The 15980-nt window shown below is 41.8% G+C and overlaps 1 protein-coding gene across 2 annotated transcripts in view; it reads right to left on the reverse strand.

Annotated features, from left to right (window-relative positions):
• LOC148041548 (ABC transporter G family member 31-like) overlaps positions 1-15980 on the reverse strand; it is a 126769-nt gene that overhangs the window by 48851 nt on the left and 61938 nt on the right. For both annotated transcript variants that reach the window (XM_087680683.1, XM_087680679.1), the window contains exon 18: positions 8912-9202. In XM_087680683.1, the coding sequence (XP_087536809.1) occupies positions 8912-9202 (291 nt within the window). The remainder of the gene's footprint in view (positions 1-8911; positions 9203-15980) is intronic.

Consider the following 15980-nt stretch of genomic DNA (forward strand, 5'->3'; position numbering starts at 1 on the left):
AGCACATACGAAATAATACCATAAATCTGGGGAAAAAAATCTCTCCTACCGAGAGTAAAAGGTGCCCAAGTGTCCTATTGATCACCGACACTCCTATGTGAGTGTAGGCGTAAGTGAGGCGCGAGTGAAATACCCAACAAACTCCCCTGGAGTGAAGAGTGATTAAGAGTACAAGGATCATCCGCCACCAAAGGAGATCAAATTTAAAGCATGGCAAAATGCTTCAAATTTCTCACGAGGAAGAGCTTTGGTAAAGATGTCTGCCACATTACTGGTGGTAGGACAATAGACAAGGCTGATATCACCTGCATGTAGCCTCTCTCTGACAAAGTGATAATGTATCTCAATGTGTTTCGTGTGTGCATGAAACACTGGGTTTTGTACCATTGCAATGGCACTCTGACTATCAGTGAACAAAGGAGTAGGCTCCATAACAGATACATCCAGATCAACAAGCAAGCGTCTAATCCATACACATTCAACTGTGGTAGTGAAAGTTTCCTTGTATTCAGCTTCACATGATGATGTGGCAACAATGGATTGTTTCTTGCTAAGCCAAGATATGCAAGACGAGCCAAGAAAGAAACAATTGGCACTAGTGGAGTCACGTGAATCATAATCACCAGCCCAATCAAAATCACTGTAAGCATGTAACTGCAGTGGTTCCCCCTTGGCATAAACCAATCCAAGAGATCTAGTACCTTACAAGTAACGGAAGACACACTTCACAGCTTGCCAATGTGACATGTGTGGTTGATGCATATATCTGCTCAGGGCTGAAACTGCAAACTGTATGTCTGGCCTAGTGTTGCATAAATAAATAAGACATCCAACTGCTGGAGCATATGTGTGTCTATCAAGAAAATCATTGTCATCATGTAATGACAGTTTAAGTCCAGGTTCCATTGGTGTACAAACTAGCTTGCAATCTTGTAAGCCAAACTTCTCAAGAAGTTTATCAATGTATTCTGACTGTGATAACCCAATACCTCTAGCATCATGTATAAACTGAATGCCCAAGTAATAATGCAAAGACCCCAAGTCTGACATGTCAAAAATTTGCTGCAAATTTTGTTTAAATGCTGAAATCTGATCAGCATGTGTCCCTGTAAGTAAGAGATCATCAACATAAAGACCAATGATCAGCATGGATCCCCCCTCTTTACATACGTAAAGAGTAGACTCAGATGAGCTGTTTATGAACCCTTGGCTAAGCAAGAAAGCATCTATCTTTACATACCAAGCTCTAGGGGCTTGTTTCAAACCATACAAAGCTTTTTTCAGCTTGCAGACCAAGTGTTCCAAGCCCTCAACTGCAAAACCAATGGGCTGCTGTACATATACTTTCTCATGAAGTTCCCCATGTAAAAATGCAGTTTTAATATCCAATTGATGCACAGTCCATCCATAACGAGCAGCCAAAGCAACCATAGACCTGATGGTCATCATTACGGGAAGTAGGAGCAAATGTCTCCTCATACTCAATGCCTTTTTTCGGTGCATAACCTTTAGCTACAAGCCTTGCCTTGTATTTGTCAATGGATCCATCTGCATTCTGTTTTAGCTTGTAGACCCATTTTGTTCCGATGGCTTTCTGTCCAAATGGCAAAGATACCAAATCCCATGTTTGATTCTTAGTGATAGAATCCAATTCAGCTTTCATTGCTGCCATCCAATGCACACTCTATTGTGCATCCTCAAAACATTCAAGCTCTTCTTCATCAAGGGTGCTTGCTGCCATAACCAACTCCATGGTATGTGCAGTATCATGCATACGGGCTTGCCTTCTAGTACGACCAGCCATGGGTGCATCCAGATGACTATCTCTTATAGTCTGTAAATACCATCTAGGCATTTGTCATGCCTCCTGATTGTGCATAAGCTCTTGCTGAATTTTAGTTTCAGCACTTTGCTGAATATTCAGATCAGCCATTGGCTGATTTTCTGCATTTTCCAGAGTAGTTGGCTGAACATTGAGTTCACTTGCTGAAACTCCAGTTGAATCACCAAATGTAATGGGCAGCAGCCCTTCAAATACATCACAGGCAGCCTGATATGTGTCTAAACCAGCCAGGGACAATTCTGATTTTTCATCAAATAGTACATCCCTACTGACAAACACCTTTTTCGAAACAGGGTCATAGAGTCTGTAGCCTTTGCTCTCATTGCTGTATCCCATAAAAATGCATTTAACAGCCTTGTTATCCAACTTTTTCCTGCTGAGTACCTTTGGAATATGTGCATATGCAAGGCACCCAAAGGTACAAAAGTGTCCAACAGAAGGTTTCCGGCTGTTCCAAGCCTTAAAAGATGTAATTTTCTTCAAAGTTTTGGTGGGGCATCTGTTCAAAACATGGCAAGCACACATGACGGCTTCCATCCAGAAACTGTGTGGAGTATAAGCAGTAGTGTACTGATGGACAATGCCCTTCTGCTTCAAAAAGGAATTCAGCATAGGGGACATGTATTCCCCCCCTCGGTCCGAACGGAGAGTCTTAATTTTACAACCAGACTGGTTTTCAACAAGTGCAATAAAAGCCAAGAATGCACCATACACTTCTGACTTTTTGACCAAAGAGTAGACCCAACAAAATCAAGTAAAGTCATCAATAAAAGTCACAAAATAGTAACATTCTCCCAATGACTTTGTCTGCATAGGTCCACATACATCTGAATGCACTAACTGCAACCTAGTTGTTGCTCGAAAAGCGACATCACAGGGAAACGAAAAACGATGCATTTTTTCCAAAATACATCCTTCGCACAAGTGCTCAGGTGGTCTCTCCAGTAGAGGTAATCCATCTAGCATCTGCGTACGCTGTAAGAGCATCAAGCTGCCAAAGTTCACATGCCCCATCCTAGCATCCATAACTGTGCCTATATCATAGTAGGAGTAAGAGTGGATGTCAAATACGCTGACTGATCAACTGAAAGAATATCCAACTCATATAACCCATGACATAAAGTGCCTGTCAAGACCAAAGTCATGTGTTCTTTGTCTCTCACCATGCATCAGTCATCATCAAATGTGACCTGCAATCCACAACGTGCCAAAGAAGAGATAGAGAGCAAATTCTTATTTATGCCTGGCACAAATAAAGTATCCTGTAGGCGGAGAATAGAGCCATCAATGGTTGTGAGCACAATCTCCCCAATACCTCTAACAAGGTACGATGCATTTGTTGAGCACCACTGGCAAAAAACCAAGTGCCTGCATTCTTAGTAGAGTTGAATGCTTGATCTGCCCAAGAGGTGTCATAACTACATGTGTAAAAACAATAGTTCCTGTCTGCAACAAAGGACGCGGACTCAGTAGCAGTGGAAGAAGCATCAGAAACATACATTCCTAACTCCTTTTTTTTCTCTTTGGCAATGCGCTTTCTGCACTCAGTAATGTAGTGGCCTAGCTTCTTGCAATAATGGCATTTGCCCTTTTTGGCTTGCGTGTCCCCTTTGTTTTTTGTTTGCGTGTGATGTGCCAGAAGTCCCAGAACTCTGCGGAGCATTCTTCACTTGGTTGCCTTTGTCCTTCTGTCTAGCCATAAAAGCCTGCTCAGAGGCTATAGCATCCACACTACTATTCTTCCGTGTTTGCTTCTCCTCTAGAAGCAAACTGACTAACTGAAGAAAAGTGATTGGCTGCGTGGCAATCCTCATGGTGAGGTTTAAGGCCGTATGAAAAGCCAAGTACGAAGGAGGTAATGAGTTCAAAGTGGTAGATATCATCTCTGCATCCGAATAGTACTCATCAACATTCATGAGTTGCTCTCGCAAGTCCTGAATTTTGTTCAAGTGATCCTGAATAGAATCACCTTAATCCTTTTTCAATGTTTCTAGCTCTTTCTTTAAGAAAGAGACGCAAGTCTTATTCTTGCCTGCAAACATCTACTCCAAACTTAGCCAAGCTTCTCGTGAAGAAGCTACTGAACGAATGTGGGGGATGATTGATCGTTGAACTACCAATGCAATCAGCGACAAAGCCTATACATCCCGTGTATCCCATGCTTTTTGAGCTGCTTTTCTTTGGGGAAGTGGCTGAAGTGGAGCAGGCTGAGGTGCCTGTGGTGCATGTCCTCCTGGAGGAGGAGTAGCTGGAGCTACAACTCCAGGTCGAGCTTCTTCTCCACTGACATAATCCCAAAGATTTTTGGCCACAAGTACATTCTTCAGCATGAAGGACCAAAGTGAATAGTTATTTCCATCCAATCTGTCATCCTTGGATACATAGGTGAAAACATCTCCTTGATTTGCCATGATTTTCAATTACTAAAAAATGCAAAAGAGCAATGTCGAAGCAAGACTACATTGGAAATCTGAAAATTTCCAGAAATTGCAGAAAATAACTTTCTGCGATTAGTGTACAGAGATGCACTCTGGCAAAAATGTCTGTTATGCACACAGTCCAACGTGCAATCAGTATTCAGCAACACTGTACCAACCAAATTCCCAAAATTTCTTGCCTTGCGTTTGTCAAAACAATCTTTCAGTGACTGTAACTGCAATGCGTATACCAATGTTCCCAGAAAACACAAAAGCCCCAAATTTTTTTTATGAATGTGTCCAGAAATTGCATTTAATGTGTCCCAGACACGTTTGCTGACTTCTATGGCATGGGAACCCCTGCTTCTAGGAATTGCACGAAATTAAAATTTAAAAAAAAAACTAGAAAATTTTATGATTTATTGGTGCAGAGCCGTTAGGCACGTGTTCGACGGGTTGACTAGCGGCGGGCGTCGCAAGCGAGCTGGCAGGTGAAGCCATTGACATCGCAGGGCAAGGGCAGCACAGATGACGAATAGCACGTAGGTGACAAACAACACAGGGGCACAATTGCCGGGTGAGTAGGAGGTTTCAGGCGGGTATCGACGGTAGAGCGCAGACAAGGGCTGCACTGGAAGGGCTGGGGCTTCAGAGCGACCTAGCGCGAGCAACATAGGTGGCTGCGCAACTTGGGCTGGTTCGTTGCAGGTGGAGCTGGCACTGGTGGACTTGCTGAACGAAATGCTGAAAGACAGGGCGCTAGTCGGGTTTGACTGAGCAAGAAGCTCCCAGAGGCTGAGCAGAGCTGGGCAAAACTTGAGCTGAACAAAGCCAATGCTTTGATACCAAATGTGAGGGAGGACAAGATCGAAGCTCAACACAGAAAACTAGTAGACAGTAGAGAGTGAAGCATGACACCCAATGCGATTGAGTGAAAGAGTGTAAAACTAAAAGTACAAGATATAACCCTTAAACCTTAGGGTTGTAAGGGGGTGTTCACACCCGAACACGGTAAGTGCCCGTAAGTGTGTGTCATAAGCACATACGAAATAATACCATAAGTCTGGGGGAAAAAACCTCTCCTACAGAGAGTAAAATGTGCCCCAGTGTCCTACTGATCACACCGACACTCCTATGTGGGCTTAGGCGTAAGTGAGGCGTGAGTGAAATACCCAACATACTCCATGCTCTATGAGGAGCTATTGGCACCGGTGCATGAGACTTGTGCACAGAGGAGGGTTAGAGTGAGGGCCACACGTGGTCGTGCATCACAGGCAGAGTCAGAGCCAGAGTCTGAGGGATAGGCTGAGGCTACTTTATCAACTTCTCGATCAGGGTTCTTGGAGTTGGACAAGGAGATGGTGCACAGATCCTCAGAGTCCGGATGAGTCATGACTCGTGATATACAGGAGTCAGTTTAGCAGTGCAGAGTCTAGACTAGAGTTGCTAGTTGTTCATTGATGTTGATACTTATAGCCTCACTGGACTTTGGAGTTTTGACAGATTATTCACATGACATAGTTACTATCATTGTATCTTGATTCCACTTATTATGCATCTTGATTCTTGTTCCATTGTTCTTGATGTTAGTCTTCACTGCTCTTTAGATTTTAGATTATTCATGAGTCATAAATTCTAATTCATTTTGTTGCCTTAAGTTTTGAAAATTGAGTCTCAATTGTGTTAAGTGTCTTTAGTTTCAACCATTGAGTCCTCAGTCTTGACCCCTCAATCTCCACTTGTGAGTCGTGACTCATGACTCGTGATTCGTGACTCTTGAAATGTGTGATGAATCATGATTTCAATCATATGACATAAAGACTCAAAGTTTTGTATGAAATTTGGATACATGTTGTTATTGTAGGCATTGATATATTTACATACCCACATATTATTGTATTTTTTAGTGTACAATCCGAAATGCCGTTTTCCGTTTCCAAAATTTGGCCGAAACTCCGAAACTCTGGTTTTTCCTGTTTCCGTTTCCCCTGTTTTCGAAACTCCCCCGTACTAAGCTTTGATGCCTTGATGGAGGAAATTGATGGAATGCCACCAATTGATAATTAGGTGTGCTCCTATGCGCAAGTCACGTTCGTCATTGAAGACTCTTAGGACCTTGATGGAAACACTTATTGGAGTTTGCCAATACTGTGCTGGGTGATTACATTCAACACAACCATGAAGGATTCTCTAATCAGGATTAGGATGATGTTTTAGATGCAACCATTGTTACCAAGACAATGTTGCATTCTGTCTTGGCATTTTATGAAAGAGGGTCATCCTTTTTTTCACGGGCAAGATCCCAATGCTTTCATGGATCCGCTAATGGCTCAATGCAATGTTGTTGGGTGACTATGTGAAGGAAATTTTCATGGGACCATGGGGCTTCTATGAAGTAATGCTCAAATTGACAATGCTTTGTGACAACCTCTTGGCAAGGGTGCCTCTATTTTTTGATCGATGTCTTGTTCATGTGGTACCATGGAGACCAATGGCTGACTTTCAGTACTTACTCCAACTAGAATGCCTGATTTGGACGGAAGTGGAGGCCTGCCCTACTGTGCATTGGATTTACTTAAGAAAGCTATGGAAGCCATTGGCATGATCTTGGTGCCCCTTAGCTTGAGGGCCACCAATCGCAATCGCATGTGTATGCTATGGGATACTAGTTGCAAGCAGCCTAACTGGTGTATGCTATGGGAATGCTTGAGTTGTTAGCACAAAATGTTAAAGCGAGCCGTGACCCAGCCTCAAGCTTGATTTTGCTCCTGCTTACATATGAAGGTTGCTACTTGGAATGTGCACAGCATTTGGTTGTGCAACAAGCAGCATGACATGTGGCGAATCTTGCACGAGAATCAAGGGGATGTCTTATGTGCACCCTCGAACACAAAAGTCACGGTGAAGCAGGAAAGACTGTGGATTGTCATGGTTTTTGTCTGTTTTATAGTGGGGGCTTTGCACGACACTACTCTAGCGTTGTCTTGGTGGTTCATGAGAGATTTCAGCCAGTCCTTGTCAAAAATGATGTGCACGACCACTTTGTTGTGATTGAAATTGTACTTGATGGGGAGTTCCTATGGCTGGTGGGTCTCTATGCTCTGAATGATCCCGTGTCTAGATGTGATGTGTGGAGTAGATTGACAACCTCTTTAACACTTGGCTCTGACCAGGTTGCTGATGGGAGACTTCAACATGTGTGTGGATTCATTGCAATCTACTTCTGGGCATTTGGTGATGGATTCTCCTGAGAATCAGGTCTATTTGTCCGAAATATTCTTAAACAATACCTTTGGTCCTGAACGTCCTTTGGACACCAAAATTGACCTGTAGGACAAATCAGACAGTTCATTACATTCCACTTCAGGTATCAATGTCATGCGGTCTCAAAAGGAAACTCTTATGACTCATAAGAGCTTTAATTACAATACTGGCCTCCATTACAGATGTAAAAGATATCTAAAATTTCATTTACAAGGCATTTACTTCTAGGGAGGTTGGGGTGCAGAAATCTCTAATAATCGACTTTCCTCCTTGATATACTGCCCATTTTCCATTCCTTCTTGCCTCTTTAAACTTTGGCTAGTTCTGCTGCTACCTTTTCTGTCATATCCATGTACATGACATTTGCAGAGAGAGAATATATACGAAAGTACAGGCTGGGGCCGTGTCATATAGGCCAAAGTACATACCCAAATCTTTGATCTTTATTTGATGCAAAGAGTTGGGATGGATGCTTAGACTCATATACACATTCTTACACACATATGTATTCACACAAAGGAGGGTCACTATCCAACAAACCCCTTCATATCATAGATGGTGGAACTATGATATAAAACATAGAATTAGAAACCTGTGTTAGGGTATTACCTCAAAAATGGTGTGTGTTTTTTTTTTTTGGGGGGGGGGGGGGGGGGGGACTTTGTATAGCCATATATAAGGCTTCTTTTAGGGATAGATTTTGAAAATGCCAAATCCTGAATTATGATATGCTCAGATGCCCCACTAAGTGTGACTGCTGCTCCACTCTCAATTAAAAAGGCAAGTTCTGAATACTATTTTATAGTTTGCAGACCTTGCTTTAATCGAATTATTCATATATTTGAAGTTTTCTTAAGTTGGACATCAAGTTTTCTTAAATAGCAAAATTGTGGATTGAATGGTGCAAGAACTTGGAGTGTCAGCATTAATTTCGACTGCATCTCCTTGCTAACAACCTGAACAAAAGTGGCTTTTAGAGGGGGGAATCATCACACAAACTGGACTCTCACGCAGAGAAGTACACATTGAGAGCACAGGGTATATGTTTTCCTGTGGTCTTTTCTCAAAAGTATAGAGATTATCTTTCTGCATGCTCAAATATTGGAATTTCAAATATAAAGGCTAGATTATGTACAAGGTTTCAAAAGATGACAATCTTCTAAGATGAAACTGTGAATCTTGGTTTTTAAAATACGCTTGTAATAAAATGTTGAACATTTTATTTTAAAATCTCATATGTTACTTCTCTAAGATTCTTGAGAATCATCTTGAAGTATCACTAAATCCACTGCTTATTATCAATGGGAACCAGCCATTTAGCTAGCTATCATTTGATAACCTGCAAAACAAATTGAAGTGAATGACACTTGGGGGTTGTTGGATTTACCTCATCAAAAGACTCAAAAATATCAATACTTGGTTGGTGAATGGTGCAGACGACAGTTCTCCCTGTATCAACTGTATTTCGAACAGTTCTCATAACAATTGCTGCTGCACGAGCATCCAATCCTGAAGTTGGTTCATCCATAAAAATTATAGATGGATTTGCAACAAGCTCAACAGCGATTGTTAGACGTTTTCTTTGCTCTGTAGAAAGACCACTAATTCCTGGCAGTCCAACTAATGCATTTTTAAGGGGATTTAGTTCAACCAATTCCATCACCTCTGCAACAAATACCTGCAAAATGAAAAAAAATGAGATTATTACAAATACAATGCATAAAGTCCTCAGGTGCATTCTCATCGTCTCAGTTAATGCTGTGATCAGCACGCCTTCTGTCTATACCTAATTTCTCTCTTTCTCTCTCTCTCTCTCACTCTCCCCCCCCCCCCCCCCCCCAAACCAAAATGTGCGCGTACACACACACGCACACATGCGCACACACACACACAAAGGCAATGCCTCGTAAGATGACTACTAGTACTCTTGAATGGCATCTTAGGGGTTGTATGAAAAGAGAAAAAACTCTATATGGTAGACCATCTTAGGGGTTCTACTATATGGTAGACCATATAGTAGAAGGTATCATGGATGATCTACCAAATGTGCACTTGTTTTAGATTGAGTTGAAAATTGAGCTCTTTAAGGCACACCTAATTCCATATTTAGCTAATGATATCATGCATGTCCCTCATCATGGATTTTCGAATTGGCTGATGGAGAAGGCATGACTTACATTGTCTCCTCATCAAGATCATACCCTACAAGCTCATTTGAAGGTCAATTATTCAGGGTAGGATGGTTTGTTGAGAAGATGCCTGTGCAAGCATAAGATGCTAGATGTGGTTCAAAAAGCACACACAAGGATTGCAAGTGGACACTTCAATAGGGACACATATGTACGTAGTACTTCAAGCTCAATTCTAGTGGCCAACCTTGTTTAAGGACATGACTTGATATGTAAAACACTATGATGAGTATCAATACATGAAAGTGCAAATTAGAAAATACAAGCTTGAATTGACATTTGTTGTAGCTTGTCTATCCTTTGAAAAATAGGGGATAGACTTCATTGGACTTATTACTTGTACAGCTCAATCTTAAGCATGATATATCATATTGGTATTCAACTATTTAACAAAATGGGCTGATGTTAGGGCCACAAGAATTGTATTAATTATGGGAAAAGTATAAGAGTCACAAATTGACCAAACTGACAGCAAAGGAATTGAAGAAGTTGCAGTATGCCATGAGACCAAATCATCCTTAGGGAGAATGCCTGCATGCTGCACAATGTCAAGCTGCTAGTGAAGAAGGCACACCAAAATGGGAATTAGAAATGAAGGCATTCTAGGTAGTCCAGTTATGCTAACAACCCCAAAAGCATAGGAAGTGAAACACAATCTTCATATGTGGCCACATAGGGTCTCAAAATTTACGCTTGCCAAACACCCAATTACAGGGAAGCATAATAGTTCCCACCACACTAGGCCAAATCTTTAAACAAATGGGACCAGCTCTTTCTCACACTGGATTTGGGAAGGAGATAAACTGATGGCAACATGTCTCCACACTTGTAGTGTATAAGAAGCATGAACCATTAGAGATATTGTGCCTAGAAAGTGTAGAAGCAAGAGGTAGGCCACCCACCAACATTTACCAAATAAATACTTTGCATTTGAAAGGGGTTTTCTTGATCCAGCCCTCCATTACCGTTGATTTCCACCATATCATGCTTTTGTGGAGGCTCCATGTCATGAGGATGTGAAATTTTGATGCTTTGCTTAGCATTTTATTAAGTTGTTAACCAAATGTGTAAATGTGAGGTGCACAAGTGATGTACAAGTTAGTTATTTCACAATGGCAGGCCAAGGACCCTGAGAAGTCACTGGGTACTAAAGGCAAAAGTGTAATAAGTTATACCTGACAAATACTAGGTGATACTTGGTGTCAATTTGGACCTAGGGCGGCATTTATTTGACCAGTAATTGTCAATGGTGACACTAGGAACTAGCCATAAATTTATTAATTAATGCCAATTTAGGGATAATGCATAAGACCACTTGGGGTTCAAATTGTGGATGGGCACAATTAATATTTTGGGCAAGGACGAAGGGATGAATTAATTTTGAAAATTAACTAGATGGCTTAAAAGTGGATTATGAAGGTTGCCACTTGGCAAAACATTCCCATGCAAGTGGGGAGAAGGTTGTTGGAGGTTGGAGATAGCTCATTCTAGCTAGGTGGAGGCTGAGAGAGAGGAAGGAGAGGTTGCTACTTCCATATTAGGGCATTCTAGGCATTTTAGCTGAGCACTATGCCCTACAAGAGTTGGTGACCTAATCAAGAAAACTTTTTTTGTTGACATTTAGTAGCCAGATGCTATGGAATTTGTTGATAGGGAGCTTTTGGTGGATTTTTTAAGGGTGATCAACAAATAGGGTAACAAGAATCTTTTTGCCAGATGTATATCCTCACATCGTCGTTTCCTTTTGCATGGCTCTATACTAGAACCACTTGTTGAAAGACATTGAAAATTTGTCATGGATAGAGCCTATCATGGACAAGGCAAACTACATGGCACCGTTTCTTGTGCTAAATCGTCAATTGTTATGCCATGAATTGAATAAGAAATCAAAGAAATTGCTTCTAAAAAATTTAGATAATTGACTTGCTTTACTTTCTTATCTTGGACTAATTGAGCACACATAGTGGGGCTTTAAGGAATTTTTTTATTGGTGATGGGTTCACTAATTCACTATCGGTTGACATTGTTGAAGGCCAAAATTCAATGGGTTGGCTGGAAAACCCTTGTGTTTTGGGAGGATGTGAAGCACATTGACATGAGGGTACAACCTGCGTTGCATTTATTGACGCTTGTGGATGCAATGCAACCTTGCAAAGCCAAGGTCTATGAGGCCATGGATAGAGTGATTAAAAGGCTTAAGGATTAGAGACTGATGATGACAGATATGAGGCTATACATGGCTTGTGCCTAAAGAAATTGGCATTCCTACTATTTATCTATGAATGCAACAAGGTTTGTATTGCATCTCAAGTCTTAGGGCAGCAATCAAGTTATTGACAAAGAAGTGTAACCTTGATGATGAAAACTATGCAATGCATCTCCACCTCATAAAGTAGACAGAGTCCTTGATTGACTAATTGCTAGTAGAAAGTACCCCATGTGACTTGCTCGAGGCGCGCTCTACTCAATGGGGTATCCTAGAGGCTCCTCTTCAAACCAATTGGGCTGCCTCTCACAAGACCATAGATAGTGCTTTGTAGTCTCTAAACATTGTTGTGGGCAACGTAGGTGGATTCCATGCTACTATATCTAAGTCAATCAATTGTCGACTACCAAATTTCTAGGTGCTACTAGCCATAGGAAGTACGAGGTCCTCCTTGATCACCAACTATTCTAGAGGTGTCATGAAGAAAGTATGCTGGAATGGGTCCGTGCTATGATTTGCCCGATGTCTTGTTGCTTGATGGAGATCATTGCATCAATCTCCAATTTTCTGGTCCTTGATCCTTGCTAGCATCCTAGTGTCCATTGAAGGACCTTAAAATCCATGTCCTTAAAGATCTCTCTCCAAATTCTTAAAGAGTAGGCAGGTCTAGTCTCCTAGCCAATCCACTAAATGTGCATTTGCTCAACCTAGGGGTCTCTGCTTTGGGACCTTTTGTAGGCTTTGCCAACCTTGTAGCAAGTTGAGAAGAAAAGATTTGGGAAAGGTGGTCGGCACCATGGTGTGAGTTCCACCCCAAAGATGGATTCCACTCTTATGAGGGATGGATGACATTCTTAGAATTCCTCCTAGAGGAGAAGCTTCAAGTTTGTTTGCTTGATGTAAGCCCTCAAATCACCAGCTTGTGTAGCAAGGCCTAGTTCTTGTACTTTTCGGTAATACCCTAATCTTCCTCAAGGTGGTGTCTAGTGATGTTCTATTAAACCACCTTAGTGTGGGAATACTTAGACCTATTTGAACTAGGCCACAAGAACTTTCATATTACATAACTGAGCAACTCAGGATGGAGAGAAACACCAACAAAAAGGTATATACATAGCCATCAATAATAGAACCTTATTGGTCATCACTAGACCATGGTCCGCCAAGGAGAGACAAGTGATGCTCCAGTAGGTCAGCTTTTGCTAGATAGAGTCTAGCATGGGTACAAACTACTTGGTTGCTATGATGTTGATTCCCACCTTGAACCCAAGGTATTTACTTTGTGGAATTTTAAAATCATAACTATCCTTAATTCTTATGAGCTACTAGAGATGGTGCTAGGGACTGATTCTCAGAACCACAACCCACCCCCGACCAATCAAATTGGAGTGTCATGATTCCTCCAAATGCAAATCTTCCATGAGCTTGGAAATGCAGGAATGTAGATATTGTGTGTCTCACTCAATGCTAGAGTTGGGATCTGTAAGAAAATCCACTAACTTCTGCCCATTAATTTTCAAACCTACAATTGTATGATGTTTGGAAGGAGGGGGCAAAGTGCTACTAATCATCTTTGCTAGAGCCTTGCAGGGCACGGACAAAAAGATGATTAGATGGCATGCAGTGAGCTCCAATTGATCCCTTGCTTTGGGGAGGAGACAGACTAGACCAGTAGACAAGTTGCCTAGAGCTAAAGATCTCTTGAAAGGTCCACTCTAAGGGACTCTTCATCTGCTCTCTCCTTCTAGAATGTGAAAAAGATTGCTCTATAGAGCCAAGTCTCTCTTAGATCCTCTCTCAGAGACACTATCCATCGTGTGACTGACAAACACGAAACAACTCCTACTCTATGAAGGGTGTAAGGAGCAAGTGTTGCATATCCTCTATTACTACAGATGGGATGAAATCCTACAATTGCTTCCTATGTTAGAGCACTTAGGTCATGACTACCCCTTGCTGAAAAAGCTATCTGGAGAAAGAAATAGCTAATCCCATCACCTTGTGAAGAAACAACAAGGTTTGTAGTGGAGGCAACAGAGTGTATGAGATTGGGGTGCTTGCAACATGCAATGTTATAGGGGATTCTTAGGCATTTGTCCTACTATGCACACAAATAAAGCCTCTTTTAACAGAAATGAAGCTGTTTGGGCTGTTTACAAGGAGCAAAATTAGGTGTTAATGCATGAAAATTGAATATTAATGCAAGCCTTTACGTTTGTGGCTCAACACCCCTTGTTAGGATTGGAAATGTTGCCAAATAGAGTGAGAGAGTCATAATCCACCCAATTATGAACTTTAAAAATGTAAGGCAATAAATAGACAGCTACAACTCCCATTAAGAACAACTATGTCGCAAAGAATGTCGACCATGAGGATCATTGGTAGTTGAGATGGAAATGCAATGCAGCCTGTGCTAGCCATCTGAGAGAGAAAGATTGAAATAGAAGCACATGTAATTCAAGAATAGGAAGTTCCACGAGGATCTTGAGGGAGAATAGTAGCCAAGGTGATAGCTAAAGGTGCTTGAAACTTGACCTCGAGAGAGAAGCCACTAGATCAGTCTCCATGTTGGTAAGAATATGAAGACATGTTGAGCCTCATTCTTGAGAGTGAGGACACTTTACCCCTAGATGAAGAAGGCCAAGGCTCGTCTCCAAGGTGTGAATGTCTGCATGTGGAAGGAGTGAGACAAGTCCTTCGATAAATGATCACAATGGACGATACTCCCTTTGAATTTTCCTCGGAAGGAGATAGAAAATCTAGAGACTCACGAATGTCAATCTCCAAGTAGTTAGAAGGAGAGTGAGATACCAAGAAGGGGTGTGTGAGGCACCAAGAGAGTCAAAGAAGGTATTTGGGATTGGGATAATTGTAGGAGGAGTGAAATACAATTTTCCAAGCATGTAACAGGGCCACAGTCTGCCAATCTAGAGAAAAAGAGAGATAGGAGATAGGGGTATTAGAATGATCTGCACGATGGTCGTGGTTCCATGGAGTCATAGGAGGGAGAAGGAATGTGCAACTCCTAAGGAGCCATACGTGGGCAATGAAGGGAGAAGTCCAAGTGGAAGCACGAGCAAGCGGAAGCAAAAGAGGTGTGAGCTATGGCGGATGGAGCAAGTGAGCAAGAGAGAGAGACTCAAGATGTGAGATCTCCAACAGTCATAATGTGTGATCAGCCTTCCCTTTATTCAAATGTCACTGAAAGAATAAAAAATGAAGTGACAATGGTGGGCGCCTATCGCCTACAGTGTGCAGGTGCAGATACTATCAGTGTAGTAATACACGGGTAGCTAGGCATAGGCGCCTTTACTCCCAACAACCTCCCACTTAAAGCCGAATGTGCCTCGAGTGAAGAGGGAATAAGAAAAAAAAAAGTGACAAATTACAATGTGTACATAAAGTACAAGAGGATGAGGAATAGAGATCATCTCATCCAACACTGTCAACTTCCTAGGGAAGGAAAAGCCCTTTGCTGAGAGACTTTTCGTGAGTAGATTTGTAGAATTTTGGTTAGTTGAGATCTTGACAAGGTCAACAAACTTGTCCTCAATGATCTCTCTGATAAAGTGGTACTGCATCTCAATGTGCTTCATCTTCACATGGAAGACTGGATTCTTGGCCAATTGGATAGCACTCATAGAATCCGAATGTAGTGTAGGAACAACGTCAGTTGTACCAAGGACGGCCTAACCAGAGAGCCTCCTTGCAAGCCTCAATGGCTGCAACATACTCGGCCTTTGTAGTAGAGAGTGCCATGTATTTTTGCACCTTGGACATCCAAGAAATAACACCCTCAACAAAGGTAAACACATAGCTAGAGGTGGATTTTCTATTGTCTGCATGTCCTGGATAATCAGAGTCAGTGTACCCCATAACTCTTGTATCTTGGCCATCATAACATATGTACATATCTGCTATGTTCTTCAGGTACCTCATGATACCCTTGACGGCATCCCAATGCTGCCTGCCAAGTGTAGCTATATAGTGTGCCACAACTCCCATTGCAAAGCTATGTCAGGACGAGTGGCTATCATGGCATACATCAAACTACCCACTAT

Source organism: Lygodium microphyllum, chromosome 1 (genome assembly GCF_053477565.2).
Source record: "Lygodium microphyllum isolate KBCC chromosome 1, Lygodium_microphyllum_v1.1.10, whole genome shotgun sequence".
Classification (NCBI taxonomy): Eukaryota; Viridiplantae; Streptophyta; class Polypodiopsida; order Schizaeales; family Lygodiaceae; genus Lygodium; species Lygodium microphyllum.